The 16,719-nt window shown below is 38.2% G+C and overlaps 1 protein-coding gene across 11 annotated transcripts in view; it reads right to left on the bottom strand.

The window, feature by feature from the left end:
- Positions 1–16,719, bottom strand: part of VPS13B (vacuolar protein sorting 13 homolog B) — a 778,478-nt gene that overhangs the window by 170,051 nt on the left and 591,708 nt on the right. For all 11 annotated transcript variants that reach the window (XM_051844655.2, XM_070075348.1, XM_051844658.2 and 8 more), the window contains one exon: positions 13,552–13,950. In XM_051844655.2, the coding sequence (XP_051700615.2) occupies positions 13,552–13,950 (399 nt within the window). The remainder of the gene's footprint in view (positions 1–13,551; positions 13,951–16,719) is intronic.

Here is a 16,719-nt window from a genome sequence, read left to right as displayed (position 1 = left end):
TATGTATATTACTCAGAAGGTGTCTATTTTTAAGGAATTTAAGTAGGTTCACGGCTCTTCTTAATCCCTAAAAGTTACACAATTTATATATATATGTAAATTGCTGTATATAAATTATATATGGCAAAGACAGAATGAAGAATTCTGGACTCAAACTATTACTAAAAACTTAGACATTTTGACAGCTTTTGTGCCACTGTATATACCATTAAACTCATGAACAATTTCTACTGTCACACAAACCCTATTTTTGCTTAGGCAGAGAGACAGGATGGCTAAAACTCTCAGCAGAGTAAAGATAAAGTAGAATTAAGAAGCCAATGTTCAAACATTTGGGAGCCTGGAACTAAAAGAAGAAAGTGGGTCAGACTTAGGTGAGCATGGAGGATGCTGAGATACAGGGCCCTTGGCATTGAGGCAAGCACTGATCCAGCTATAATTGTACCTCAACAGTACAAGAATCCAATGATGGGTTTTCCCAGAAGTAGTCTAGTGGGACTAGAGATCTGCCGCACTATAATTTCATGTTTGATAATCTCTGGAGTTTCAGCTGGTTCAAGGATGAGCATTAGACCTACTGAAAACCAAGGAGTATGATAATATTTTTGGGAGAAGGATCCTTCCCTTGCTCTTTGGTCTTGAAGAAATGGAAGTGCTAGAGCTGCTGGAAGCCATTATGTAGGAGCCCGAGGCTGGAGGTGTGTAACACAGGAGGCAGAAACCTGCTGAATTCTGCCATGCCTAATGGCAGAACTGGTTTAGAGTTTTTTGTTTGTTTGTTTTTTTAACATATGTGATATCGCTTAAATAAGTTTAGGTTAGATCTTCTGCCACTTGCAATCCACAGTGTGCCAACTAATACTGATTTTTTTTTAAAAAAAGATTTATTTATTTGAAAGTTAGAGTTACACACAGATAAATACACACACACAGAGAAAGATAGAGGGGCAGGGAGAGAGAATATCTTCACCTGCTGGCTCAATGTCCAAATGGCCACAATGGCCGGAGTTGGGGTAATCTGAAGCCAGGAGCCAGATGTTTCTTCCAGGTCTCCTACATAGGCACAGGGGCCTAAGGACCTGGACTATCCTCAGCTGCTTTCCCCCTCTGTGCCACAACACTGGCTCCATGATACCTATCTTCTAACCAATGGGATCTTAAAGGGTGATCTTCAGTCTTCTAGTCTCCCACAAATTTCCTATTTTAGTGAATTCCATAACCAGGCTTGATTTTTCAAACAGGTCCTACTCCCATGCTTTTAACTCTCTATCAGGTATATGCACACCTGGCTTACCTGCAATTGGAAATGTATGTACGCATGTGTTCATTATTCAGTCAACATTTACAGGTTATCCTCTGTGTACTGGGTTATACAGAGTTAGAGTAAGTAATTTACAATTTTCTTTCACATCAGATTCTCCCTTGGTAATCTGCTAATTGCAAGTTCTAAAACAGTAAGTACTGAGGGCAGGGGTAAAAGGGTGGATAACCAACAATATTTATGATGCTGACTCTGTTACACATGTGAACCACTGAAGAACAGAACACTTTCCTGCTATCATTCCAACCCTATAATATTTTGCTTCTTTTTCCTTACTTCATGTGCAATCAATTCTTTCACTGATTTTGGATGCCTAGGTTGCTATTTTTTTCTCTTTCTATTCTCTTTCTTTCTTTTCTCCAATAACCTACTGCCACTTTTCTAATCCTTTCACAATTTGTACCTGCCTGTTTTTCAGGTCTACCAGCATTAACCAAGGCCTAGCATGAACAGACAAATGACACTGAGAACTCATGAAGATGCTATTTCAAACAAGAATATGGCCTTAAGGCATTAAGAAAATACATGACCAAAAGATACAAAATTGTGATCCTGGTCATTTTTGTCCCCTTTCTTTTCTTTCATGCTATATACCCATAAGGAAATGAAGTGTGGGTTACTTCTGAGACACAACAAATTCAACTCAACCCTATGTGCCTTCCCTGCCCACTATGCTCACTACACATCAGTCTACCATGATCCTGCTCCTCAGAGAATCCAGTTATCTGAGCACCACAGAAAATTTTACCCACAAGTGTTGGCTTTTAGGTTTAAAATTGAGTTGTAGCTTTCCTTTGAACATTTCTTATTAAAAAAAAAAAAACACTAAAACATCAGAATAGGAAAACATGCTGATTAAAGTGGTTTTAATACTGGTGTTAGTGATAAGAGATAGTGGTGATCACTTAATAATAAAGAACAGTGATGAATTTCACATTTATAGATTACAAACCAAACTGCACACTGTTACCACAACACAGGAAGATAATCCCTGGGACTCACGATGGGGTTATTAATTCCCCTTTCCTCTTTCAGTTTGGGAAGCCAGCCTCTGGGGACATCATTGCTTCCTTTTTGTCTTCTTCACCAGGAAGCAAGCACATCAGGGTAGTTAGCTAGCTAGGTTCCTGTGGAGCCACAGTCATATGACCGTCCATGTCATAAGATAAGGAAACCACAGAAAAAAGTCGCCATACCCTCAGTATACTGACCTCTAAACTGACCCCAGGCTCATTAGAACATCATTAGCACAGTGACTGAGCTTATAACCTACCTCCAAAATTGCCCAGACTGACCCGAAAGGGGTACCTTTCAGGCACCTTGGGGGCACCTCATTCCTGGACAACCCTGCCTTCTTCACAGAGCCGGCCTCCTGCCCTGCTAAATAGTCTGCCTCCTCATGGCAGGATGGAAATGAAAGAAAAGCTCCCTAGACACTCTGGGCAGTGCAGAACCAGTAGGTAGAAGACCCTTCTCCCTGTCTCTCCCTCTGTCAGTAACTACCTCTCAAATAAATAAATAAAATCTTAAAAAGATAAAAAGAGGGTAGAAAGCAAAAATGTAAAGAAATGCCACAGAAGTTTAGGATTTGAAATCATCATTAAACCTTGGAAAACATGACTATTACTACAGTTGCATAATTATGGATCAGGTCATTTTTTAAAAACTTGCAAGGGTGGGGAATGTCCGGCCCACAGGCTGTATAAGGCCCATGAAATCATTTGGCCTGGTTCGGCCAAGGCAACCACAGGTGGGACTCAAAATTTAATAAATCTATAGCAGGCTAGCTTTTAAGCTGATAATTCTGTATGGCCTGTGAATGATGTCATAAATACCCGAATGGCCCTTGGCAGAAAATAGGTTCCCCACCCCTGCAATAATTTTAGGCTTTCAGCAAAGTTGCTGTCCTTCATCCAGCTTCCCTCAATGTTAACAGCTTATATAAAACCAGAGTATGATTTTCAAAAACCAGTGGATTAACAGTGACATAATTCTAGTAACTAACTTATAGATCTTCTTTGAATCTCATCAGTTTCTTCTCTAACGTCTTTTCTGTCCATCCCAGGCTCCTATGTTGCATTCAGCAATTGTGTGATCATTTTGACCAAGTATATAACCTTTTCTCTCTGCTTCCTTTCATTCAACATAATGCTTTTCTGCTGAATTTTTCCATTGACCATTTTCAAAAATCTGTGTTTATATTTTTGATTTCAGTTGTAGCAAACCAATGGCAGATATTTAATTAAACTAAATGAGGTGTAGCAACATTGAGAAGTAATTTCAGAAACAACTGGCGGAATAAACAGAAATAGTCTTGCTTTGTTTGCATACTGACATACTTTTCATTGAGTATAAAAATTCAGCTCAAGGAACAAATAGTTTCTTGACCTTCAAAATACTCCGTCAGAAGACTAATAAATGCAAACCACTTGTTTTGGAAAATATTTATGGAATGCTGCCAGCCCTACATCATCTGTATCTACTAGGCCCTTAGTAAGGCTTCTACTTTTTGCGTGCTGACGGAGCAATATGCAATCTAAATCAAGCTTCTGTACATCATTAGAAAGAGTACGTGATGATGACATGTGCAAGTAAAGCATATCCAGGTATTTTTTTTTTAATCCAGCTGGAAGTAATCTTAGGCTACTAGAAAAGCAGCAAGCATGTGCTAGATACATGCAGAAGCTGATTTGCATAACAGTGAAACATCAGGATGCCTCAAATGGTCGAAGACTTTTTTCCTAAGTGTGGCCCATTAAAGTATGATCAGTTCATGAAAAAAATGCAATTTTTTATTTCTAGCTCCTTCAACTAATTATGTTCAAGTACATGAAAATAGTTATTGGTGTCTTAATCATGAAATAAAAGAGTCTCATTCCTACCAATCAGAATATGTAAATTGGTCAGTCTATGTAATTACATTTAATTCATGTAATCTTTTTAAGAAGATTGGAAGTATATTTTGTACCTATTAAAACAGTCAGCTAAAGCATAAGAAAAATTGACATATGAAACAAGTCCAAACACTAAGGGATGCCTGTGCTAACAAATTCACTTCAAAGTCTAGTCATCACAATGAGAGCCAGCTGGGCTGGCCCACCTAGAATGTGCATCCCTTCCCCTAAGCACCCAGATGACTTCTCACAGGCAGGGTTCCGGGGTTCCCAGAGATCATCTAGTTCTCACTGAGGAGCAAACGCTGGGACCCAGAGTCTACTCCAGACCTTTTCTTTTCTGCATAAGAAAATGGAAAAACAAGTGCCCAAGAGGAATTCTTTTCTTTCGCACAAAGAAAGGGAGAATTGGTTCATGAGAGAAGAGGTGTCTACCGAGTTGGCTACTTATACTTGGCCCTTGTCTGGGGAAGGTGTTTTTTGAGAAGTATTTTAAAAATCTATGATCCTAAAACAAACAAACAAACAAACAAAAAAAACAAAACAAAAACAACTAAAGCTGCCAAAGAGTGATGGAGGATGTGCGTTCCCTCCTTCTTCCCCTGCAGCCTGCCATCGTGCTGTTTTTACAGTTGTGTGAGTTTATTAGAAAAATAAAACTTGACTGGATCATGTGGCTATGTTAAAGAGAAAAAGGGCAAACTGGCAGATCTGACTGTGCCTACTGGAAAGTGCGTAACGGCCCCCGCATGGAGGAAAGGACCACAGTGAACGCTCGAACACTACAGCAGCTGCTTAATTTAATTGCAAGAGGAAACCACTGCTGAATCATTTCTTTTAAAGTAAGTCACACAGATAAAAGAACTAAGATAAACGTAAAGACATTTTTAAAACAAATATCTTTGCACAGTGACTAGAGTGGCACGGAGAGACTGCCTTGAGCTTCATAATCCAGATTTTAAAGGACTAGCAGCCAGGAGAGGGGTCTTCACTTTGTCTCAGACAACCCTGGGCAAATCACTTAACCTCTCTTGTCCTTGCTCAGTGGGTCTCAACCCAGGGTTCCTGGATGCTTTCAGGTCTCCCACAGTAATGGAGGTTATGAGGTATGTTTAGTATCTCAAAGAGCCTAAAAGAAACCGTGAATCTGTCTGAAACAGGGCTGTGGTGGGATACTAACGTTCTTATCTTTGGGATATCAAGTTCATCTAGCTAGCCATCTAATCCTAAGGGCAGTATGCTTGGACTATGAGGTCTGTGGGAGAAAAAGAAAAAAAATCGGTTCTTGATAAAGAATAGGATGATTTTTAAGGTTATTTTTACCTCTGGAATTTAACGAACTATGATTTTGGCATTCATGTGGTGTGACTAAGTTGAGAGAGAGAGGAGAAAGAAACAAAAAGCCCAATACTGACTGAGCCCTTAATTTGTGCCATGCGCTGTGTAAGTTGGTCTGCGTATATTATGTCACCAGTCCTCTCAGGCACCCTGACATTAAGTGTCCTCGCCTTCATCTGGGAGATGAGCTAGAGCATGAGTCTTACCACAGTCAGTTGGTCAATAAGCAGTAGGGCTGGGATGCAGCTTCTGCCTGCCTCCTTCTGGCACCATGTCATTTCACGAAAACTACTACCGTTAGTTAGCTTTAAGTAACTTTATGTTTCCAACTGCTAACAGGGTGGTGAATAAGGGCTTTTTCCTAGCTCTCTCGCACAACCTCAGTATGCTATATGCCAACATGGCCAACAGGCCCAGGGGCCCAAGCAGAGAATAGAAGAACATTTCAGATGTGTTTTCAGTCACTCATCGCTGAACAGGGTTGCTTTGCCAGAAACTTCCCGAGCAAAGAGCCTTCTGGCTTCTGTGGGCAAGAAGGCAATTTGCTGTGACTGCAGGCAAAACGAAATTGCTGACACAGACTCAGTACCCTGGAGGATACAGATTTACTTGTAACTCTCTTTTAGCACAGCCTCAGGGCCCAGCCTACAATGCTTGTCTGTTTCCTTACTACAAACTTAACAGGTGCAATCATTAGGATGTAAAGGAGCAAGCTACCAAGGAGAAGGTCCCTAAATACTTCCTTACTAGGGCGCGAACTTTCTTCCCCAATTACATTTTGCACAGTGATGGGTCTTCATGTCAATTGATAGCATTTCTGTTGTCTCAAAAATCCCTTTTCCCTCCTGTCCAAGCAACATTCTGCTTCGTATGTGTAGATGTGAAATTTCTTATCAGTCACTCTTATCCAAATGTGTCCAAATCTAACAGAAATGGTTCTTTACCACATCTTTGTTAAAACCAGGAGAATAAAGAGCAGTGATTTTTTTCCTACAGAACACAGGACACACAGGGTCTACTATAATGAGACACAGTGCTAAAATATATATCCTAAGGCCAAAAGTTTTCTAGCAAGCAATCTAGATAAAGTTTGGAATTTAGTAACTACAACTGAGGGCAAGAAACAAACTAATTTAGCCAGAGACAAGATTTGAAGGCGGATTTACCTGGACGACTATAATGACTGCACTGGATTTCTCATTAGAAGGGAGCAGAGTCTTATGAAGACTTCATATTCCCCAAGAGAACCATATTTATACAATTAACAATTCTTTTGTTGAAAAAAAAAAAAGACCTTTTCATTATTGCGTGTGGACACATGTGGGCTGTGTAAAAATACAAGAGATGTGTAACACACACGGTAAACAGAAAGTAATGATCTTAAACAGGCCAAATCCTTGAACTCGTCATTAATAAATGTCTCTCCTGCATTCAGCTACCCGGGCTGCTGGGAGCCTGTTTTCTCCAAGTACTTCAAACACTGAAATCCAGGAACATTTATTATTTTAATCCATTACAGGCAGTGCTTGATTTAACTTTATTGGTTGTGGTGGTGGTAGCGGTTATAAGTGGGGGTACAGCAATGTTCTTTTACACATCATTTCAAAAGGGCTTAATTATATTTTATAGTTAGGGCCAGGAATTCTGCTTGTTTTTTGTCTAACAAGGTTCAAATGGAGTTCAGGTCAGTGATGAATCAGAAGAAAGAGTCAGAGATGGTTATCTGAAATGAGCTCATCTCCCTGTACGAAAGGCTGGGCAGGTACATCATGTTCACTACACCAGGCACATGCGATTGCTCTGATAACCCAAGTTTGTGCTTATTATATGATTTTTATTTTTCATGCAGCCCTGAAATTAATACATCAGAAATTCAACCCAGAGATTACCTTCTGTATCTCTGAACTTACCATCTTACATATTTTAAATGTTTCCCATTGGAATCCAAAACATCTACAGTAATCACATAGCATTAAAACAAAAAAATCTATCTGAAGAACAATAACCACATAATAGATATTTTAAGCAATGCATAAGCCCTTAAGCACAGGAAAATGTAAATACACCCCTCTAAAAGGTAGAGCACTACAGTAACAAAATTTGTTAAAGAATAAACATTCCTGAACAGTATGTACTTATTAATGTTTAAATTTTTAAAAAACTTAAAAATTTCCTTTTTAAAAACTTTTGATAGATATGTTAATATTTGGACATATTTATAGTGCACCGTTCAATGTCTGAACACAAATACACAGTGTAAACCAATCAAATCCAGGCAAGCAGCCTTTCCATTTCATGTGTGTGTGTGTGTGTGTGTGTATGTGTGTAGCCAATCAGCTCCTCTTTTTCAGTTCCTTAGTATATAATACATTATTGTGAAAAATAGTTATCCCATTGTGATCCACTAATGTTTTCATTAAGTTTCAAATATTCCTAATTTTTAAGGGTATAATGATGTTCTAAGTTACTGGTATTGATAATACTTGCTACTATCCAAAAGTCTACATAATAATGTATTATAACTATCAGAAAAAGGAGAATAAAACTTGAACACTGAGCTATTCTCTGTACTGCATATGACCTCTAAGAGGAGGACAGGAGCATTACAGTATCTCATACATCCGTGATTTTTATTTTGGGGAAAAGCTATAATTTTACTTGGTCAACTTATTTCTCATTTAAGTTTTAAAACTTTATATTCTAGTCATTTTGAATGACTAAATCGTTCAATAAAATATACAGAAAAATATCACTGTTAGAAAAATCAGTACTCTACAGGTATTTAAAGAGTATAAAAATAAAAAAAAAAAAAAAGAGGCACATGCCAGTTCATCAGTAGCAACTTTGAACCTTGTTATAAAGTAATAGGAGGGACTCTGACCAGGATTAATAGTGGTACTCAGTCCTAGGTTGGGGAGGAGGGGCATCGTGTTTCACGAACCCTAGGCCATCTGTTCTGCCTGCCTACATTTTACTTCTGCAAAACTATAAACGCACCTCTACCTCGGGGACTATAGAAAGGCATTAGAATTCTTCTGCTTTTCATTATCACAAGATTCAGTAACTCATTTCATTGTCAAGATAATCCCCTTTTACTCTTTCTTTTGCGCTTGCAGGGTATGCCAAAATGACAAATAAAATCCCAGATGTTACAGACCCAATGAGGTCTCCACCTTTCCTCGAGTGTTGGGTTTAAGCTACTTGGGACATAGTGTCAAAAATGACAGGACCCTGATGCCCACACCCAATATTCATTAAAGTTTGTTAGTGATTTGTATAGCTGTCTACAAGCTGTATTTCCACTTCAATCCTCAGTGGCTACTTAAAAGTTAAATTTGTCCTCTGGTTTTCACTGACAAAGAATTCATTTCCTATTGTTCAGGGCGTTGGAAAGAGAAGCTATTTCTTCCTAAAAGTAACAAGAGTCTTTGGGGTGTTGTAAATGGCTTACTATTGCAACATATTCTTTTAGGTAGTCATATCTAATTTAATGCTTTATTTCCCTTTAGGCTAACTTGTGGCTCTACAGCATCCAAAGGCCGCCGACACTGCCTGAGGGGCCTTGCCTCAGGAGATCCAGTGACCTGTGGAAGGAAAAGCTGCAGCTCTGCTCTGTATCTGCTAACGACCCAGTTTCACTTTTCAGTGCATGAAAAGGAACTTCAGGTTCTTTATATTTTAACGGTTGAGAACCTGGTGAACTCGAGAAGAGCCATTTTATATACTTGCAAAATAATGTGAGCATGCTTTCTTTCTTTCTAATTTTGTCGATACACAAAGGTAAGTCCTGCTGGGGCGGTGAAGGTTCTTTTAAATCCCAGCTGTTTGATCAGAAGAGGTTCGACTCACTGCTTTTTGCCAGGGTGAAAAGTCCCTCAAGTCCTCGTGGACACAGGACTTTCCCAGTTCTGACTAACTAGCCAGCCAAGATGGCCTCCCTCAGACTTGTCCTCTGTAGCATCTAGCTTGTTCACATCCTATTTTTCTTTCCTTACCTAAATGAAAGTTGCCAATGTAAGTGCCTCTGAGAAAGCCCAGGGTAGCCGCAAGCACAGCGACTTCACAGCTCTCAATTGTGTACTCCTGTTTGCAGAAATCTAAGGAGTGCCGCCCTGAGAGAGCCATAACTTACTCTGACAGGGAGCTAAAGTCTAGCTCCCTCCACACCCTCCCTGTGGAAGGTGCTACACAGCCACGCCAGAATTTATAGCTATATATATCTAGTTTCTCCAAAATGACATACTTCAAGTGGCAAAAAAGATTGTGTTATGTGTATACATGGGGCAAAGGGGCTGTTTTTTAACAAAGATATACTACAGAATGGAATAGATTCAATGGACAACAATAGCAGTGTTACTAGCCCAAAAATATTTCAAAACGTAAAATATAATTTGTTAATGTAATTCATTTTATTATTGGTAATACAATCATAGGGTTTTCTGCAGTATTATATACCGATTTTTAAAATATAAGAATTATATCTACTAAAATGAGAATTTTAGGGTCTTTTTACTGAAGACACATGCAAAAACATAATATTTCAGCAGAAATACACATTAGATTGTAACAAAGTTACTATCATACTAGCATCTGCAGAGTGGCATAAAAAAAAAATCAAGGCCCCTGAAACTCTCCTACTATGGGGTAAGCAGAATAGTAAAGGAGTCTAAGAACTCATGGAATTTATTTTATTTATTTATTTTTTTTGGTAAAGTGAAAATATTTAATCATTTCACTTTATTCCAAATGTCAAAAAACTGGAAAAACAATTGGAATTACTTCCACCACTTCAGTGAGTAATCTGCAAAAACTTGTAGAAACAGTGTAATTTCTTAATAATTTCTAATTATTTAAATGTAATGACAGTATTTTGGGAAGAAAATTAACTTCTCCTTTCCATGCTTTTATTATTTCTTTCCACATATCCACATACACTTATCAATTTATGACAATTTAGATTATAAAACAATATAATCATTAGGTGAACAAAAATTTTTTTGTACCTTTGACAAATGAAGGAACATGCCTACAACACATTCCCAATGGTGTTTCTCTAAATATTACTTAGCGCATAAGATTCTTCTAGCATTACGAGTCTATTTCAGAAACTAAATTAAAATTCATCTGGAAAGGACCATTTTTTCCCTGTTTATATAACATTGTCACATAAAGAGTGTTAAAAAAAATATTTCACTAAAAATAGCTTGCGTAAGTTAGGGATTAGAGTAGTTTCTGCCGCTATAATTGTTCCTTTGTAGTTTTTTCCATGATGTTTTTGCACAGTGTTTTTGACTGTGTTTATTAAAGTCAGCACATCAAAAAGGATCAAAGAGAAAGTGAGTGAGAACCAAAGAAACCCCAAGTGTGTTGTCTCATTGGGGAGCTATGCAGATTCGCATAAACAAGTGCAAATTGTTGAGGTTTTAATGAAAATTTTCTACAATTATTTTATCTTAAGTCATTCTATACAATAACATCTGTACAGCAGATGGCTATACTGTACCAAGGCAATGCTCCTCTTTCTTTCTCTGTTTAATAGTACATCTGAGATGACTACTTTTGTCACTGTGCTCAATTTGGTTCAGCAAATAATTTGAAAAGTGCAGCTGTTGCAGATGGTCACAACAGTTATATAAACTGTAAAATCAAAGACTCAGTTAAGTATTTCTGTATTAGATTCAAACTATAAAAATCTGACATTAACTCCATTGAGCTCAAAGATATATTATAAAAAATTCTGGTCGAATGCAGAATGATATCACTTGAAAAAGACAAAAAAAAAATATGACTACTGGTAAGTGGTTCTTTGTATATGTGTGTGTATTTCTGGTGTCGGGTACTTTTACTGCTTACTAAAACTATATCCTAAAACTATATCTGCATATATTTAATCCAAATTGCAAAGCATGAAAATATTTAGATATTTTTTTAACTACACAGTGAAATTAATGTTCAAAGCTTTTTATTTGAAAATAAAGTAAAATTAATTTTTGAAAATATGTAGCATCTCAATTATAATTTTCCTAGAAATCAGCCTTTACAAAAACTAGAAATTGACATCTTATTTCACGTAATTATAATTTATTATCTTGTTGACTTGATCTTCTTAAACTGAGTATGCTGTCACATTAGGCAGAAACAAAAAATAGACTTTGGTATTTGTTATAGTTTCATAATAAATTTTTTCCTATTAAATGGCTAACTTCAATTTTGATTTGACACAATAACTATTTTAGAACATCTGATGGGTACTACACATTCGAGTTGTATAAAGTATGTGTTGGTGAAAGCGGTAGTTTTTATTTCTGTGTTTCATTCGATTCAAGAACATTACTTTGCAAGGAGTAGGATATGTATTTTTTCTAATGTAAAGAGGGAAAAACAAGTCATAAAACCAGAATGAGTTGACTAAGTTGTATAGCTCTGAGAGAGGGACTTTATTTTTATTTTATATATATTTACCAAGTACAGACAGCCTTAAAAGTGGATGAATAGCAAGTGAATAAAAAAAAATAATACAGATGAAAAAATAGGACCTAGAATGAAAATGGTATGTTTAAGTTCTTCTACTCTTTTTAGTTCAAACTTTTCCCTGCTATGATTAAGGTGCAATGGGAAAGGCGTGGGAATGGGTCCGGTGGTGTCTGGACTGCAATTTATTTGTGGATAAATAGGACACTGTAGCCCTCCAGTGCTTCATAGTCTTTTATGTCCCATAAACCTTACATTTTTCATTTCTAACTTTTAGGACAATAAAAAAATAAAGAACTTTTTGCTGGCTTGGTCACAAATATTTCTGGTGAGAAAGAAATAAATCATCTATGTTTTGGCTGGAAAGTCATACTTCTCAACTGTAAAACTTTTTCTGTATCTCTTAAACTACTGTGTTCAAACTAGCTATGTGCAACTAAGTTACAGTTAGTTTCCAGCTGCAACTCTGTTTTTGGTAAACAACTACGTTATTCACAATTTAAGGATTTACTTTATTCCCTGCACCATACCCAAGCCTCAATTTTTTCCTTTCAAATTAAAGTTGTAAAAAAAAAGATGGTTCTCTTTTGCTACTTTTACTTTCAGAGCAAAATTTCTGGCACTGTGCCCTAGTCCTTTACAGTAGCAGTTTTGGTGACTGAAAGCTGTTATTTCCCACCTGTGCCTTGTCTTTTTCTTTCCCCATCACATGGCTTCTGTCCACCCTTTTTGATTCAGTAAGAAAAGCACACAACAGCTTAAGGTGACAGAAGAGGAAAATGTAGATGTCATTGCCAGTGACCTTCTTACCTCTCCCCCTACCAAGGACTGTCAGTTTGCAGGGCCCAGACCTCTGGTTGCTCAGAGGCGGCCCAGAAGCCAGTCTTCCCAGGTATTGCTGCCTGGTAGAATGCCCTCATGGCATTCCTGCACAGTTGAACCTTGCCTTCTAATATACTTTGTGGGTCCTCTCTGCTGCCACAGCAATTTTTCTTTAAAAAATAGTTACCAGTGACTTAATATGGTGCATGAAAGTCACTTGTGGGGCTTCTGGAAACACAGATTGCTGGGCTCCTGGCCCAGTTTCTGACTCAGTCTGTCAGGGTAGTCCGAGAATTTGCATTTCAAACAAGGTCCCAGGTGATGCCAACTCTGCTGGTTCTGGAATCAGGTTTTGAGAATCACTGACCTAACTGCACACAAAACTTGATACTCTGTGGTTCCACTACAGCTATTGTAGGCAAAAAGAAAGCAAGAATGAATGGCCTTCCAGGCATCTACAGGAAGATACCTTAAGTGGTAGACAGAAACACCCTGGCATTTAAATATCTAGGCTCAATGGATATTACAAACTTATATCTAAAACAAGATCACAAGCCCAAATGTCCTTATATCTAACAGTCTTTAAAACTTTTAACATCTACACAATACAAATGTTCAAAATGGTGCATTTTCCAATGTTAACAAATCATACTGCTTCTCTCCATGTTTCCACCCCCTATTCCCTTTCCCTCATCTGTGACTTACCAGGTACTTTCTGTGCTGCTTTGACATGAAGGCTTCCACTGAGGTTTGATAGAGATGCTAACAGGCATGGCTTACTAGGATGGGGAACAGTTTCCATGGAGACCACAATCTGAGTGGTATGGGCAGAAATTTTTTGAAAGGAGGAAATAGCTCTCCATATGTTTTCCTGAACAGAAACCTTCTGCACGCCATCTCCATGAACTTTAGGTTTGGACAACTTTCCACGGTAACCTTTGGAGACTAGAAGCTCGTCCTTATTCCCCGTGGTGTCAGAAGTCTCTTTGCTATGTGCAAGGCCATGTGCACGTTTTATCTTCTTTAAAAAGTGGTTCATTTGGTGCAGTTTGGTAAAACTCAGGTTTGCTTTCAAAGGCTTTGATATATCCAAGTTGATGTCGGCTATAGGAGTGAAAAAGATAAGAATGTCACTGAAGATTTCTTATTGAATATAAGTCTCCATTTCCCTGGCCACCTCCTCTTGAGTCTTTAGCCAGACAGAATGTTCTATGTCTTTCAGTTGTCACCTGACTCTTCTTACATACTTACCTAAAGAAACACCCTCCCTGGACGACATGAATGCCTGTATTTCTGGCTAGTCTATCTGACTGTTCCTGTACAGAGAAGGCTGCACGTGGACCTGAGGGCCATCTGTTTCCACCTCTGCCCTCATACTCCACAGCAAAATGAAGCAGGCTTTTCAGTTTGTTACTTCTCTGAAACTGGCATCCTTTCTTCCAAGGAAAAAGACTTCCCTTAACACTAGAACAATATTTGACACAAATATTGGTATTAATAAGCTCTTATTTAACTGACTAAAGTAGCCTCACATGCATGACCTCTTTGTGACCTGCTGTGAACCACGAGTGCCTGTACCTTTCTCTACATTCGGCATTGATGAAGGCCTCATCCCTTACACAATGTAATATAGGTAATATATGTAATATATGTAATATAGCATACAATGTAATATAGGTAGATTTCTTAAAACCTACAGTGCATTGTATGTGAACCATATACCAGATGTTGTCCTTATTTGTTAGTTACTTAACATTAAAATGAACTACCGTTATCATTTCATTTTCAACCTTCTTGTTTGACCTTGTACCACATCATTTTTGTTTTTATTTTCCGTAAGACATAACATATTTTAAATGTCATAAAGGCAGAGCATGTCATACATATATATAACCCAGTGCCTAGCACTGTATGTATCCCATATGCATATGTCTAATACATGTTCAAGCTTAAGTGAACCTAACAAGTACTTCTTTCATTGGAGTTTGAGGATCTAACAGAAGACATAATCCCAGACAAAGCCAGTAACAACCAAATTAGTAAGTGGATAGAGTGAATATTCTGCACCAGCCTTCCTAAAGAGGGCCCCTTCTCGCGTTCCTAGGACGTCAGCATCAGCACCTTTCAGTTTCCTCCTGGATGGCCATGCTGCCTCAGGGTCCCAGTCCTCTCAAGTGCACCTTCTCTCATGCTTGGGCATTGTGTCTCCTTATCAGGCTTAGCAAAACTCCAAGAGTGCTGGTCCCAGTCAGCTGTCCGTGGGACAGGCTCAGACATGTAAGTCACCCTTTCATAATACTAAAACCACTCTTCTCCCTAGGTACTTTTTAAATGGGAATAAACATCCTAACTTAAAGGAACCATCTTTAAAAAACATTTTATTAACATAGTAACTCAAAGGCCACAAAATTTACCTGTTTTCAGCATACAATTCAGTGGTTTTTAGTATGCTCCAAGTCTCTGTAGCCATCTCACCATGAATTCCACAACATTTTCATTACCAGACTCACAAAATCCCTGCCACTCAGCAGTCTCACCTCACCTGTGCCTCCATCCCACCGCAGGTAAACAAATTTCTGTCTCTACAGATTTGCCTAGCCAGCACATTTCAAACAAATGGAACCATATAATATGTAATCCATTGTGTCTTATTTTCTGCACTTAACATGTTTAAGAGGCTCATGCATATTGAAATATATGTGAGTATTCCATTCCTTTTTGTGACTAAATAATTTACATTGGGATATGCTACATTTTCTTTATGCATTATCAGTTGATAGATATTTGAGTTGTTTCTTCTTTCTGGTAATATTATGAATACTGTGGCTACAAATATTTCTGTGCAAATTTTTGTGTGAACACATTTTTTAATTTTCTTAAATCTCTCTGTGGGAGTGGAATCACTGGGTCAGAACTAATTAGAGCCATCCTAGTGGGTGTAAAGGGGCATCCCATGGTGATTGTGATTTGTACTTCCCTAATGACTAAGGATGGGAGCATTTTTTTTTAACTTTTATTTAATGAATATAAATTTCCAAAGTACAGCTTATGGATTACAATGGCTTCCCCCCCATAACGTCCCTCCAACCCACAACCCTCCCCTTGCCCACTCCCTCTCCCCTTCCATTCACATCAAGATTCATTTTCGATTCTCTTTATATACAGAAGATCAGTTTAGCATACATTAAGCAAAGATTTCAACAGTTTGCTCCCACACAGAAACATAAAGTGAAAAATACTGTTTGAGTACTAGTTATAGCATTAGATCTCAATGTACAGCACACTAAGGACAAAGATCCTACATGAGGAGTAAGTGCACAGTGACTCCTGTTGTTGACTTAACAAATTGACACTCTTGTTTATGGCATCAGTAATCACCCTAGGCTCTTGTCATGAGCTGCCAAGGCTATGGAAGCCCCCTGAGTTCACCGACTCTGATCATATTTAGACAAGGCCATGGTCAAAGTGGAAGTTCTCTCCTCCTTTCAGAGAAAGGTACCTCCTTCTTTGATGACCCGTTCTTTCCACTGGGATCTCACTCACAGAGATCTTTCATTTAGGTTATTTTTTTTCCCCAGAGTGTCTTGGCTTTCCATGCCTGAAATACTCTCATGGGCTTTTCAGCCGGATCCGCATGACTTAAGGGCTGATTATGAGGCCAGAGTGCTGTTTAGGGCATCTGCCATTCTATGAGTCTGTTGTGTATCTCACTTCCCATGTAGGATCGTTCTCTCCCTTTTTGATTCTACCAGCTAGTATTTGCAGACACTATTCTTGTTTATGTGATCCCTTTGGTTCTTAGTCCTATCATTATGATCAATTGTGAACAGAAATTGATCACTGGGACTAGTGAGATGGCATTGGTACATGCCC

The sequence above is a fragment of the Oryctolagus cuniculus genome, chromosome 6, assembly GCF_964237555.1.
Source record: "Oryctolagus cuniculus chromosome 6, mOryCun1.1, whole genome shotgun sequence".
In the NCBI taxonomy this organism is placed as follows: Eukaryota; Metazoa; Chordata; class Mammalia; order Lagomorpha; family Leporidae; genus Oryctolagus; species Oryctolagus cuniculus.
The sequence above is the reverse complement of the archived record's forward strand: the minus strand, read 5'-3'. Positions and strand labels throughout refer to the sequence as shown.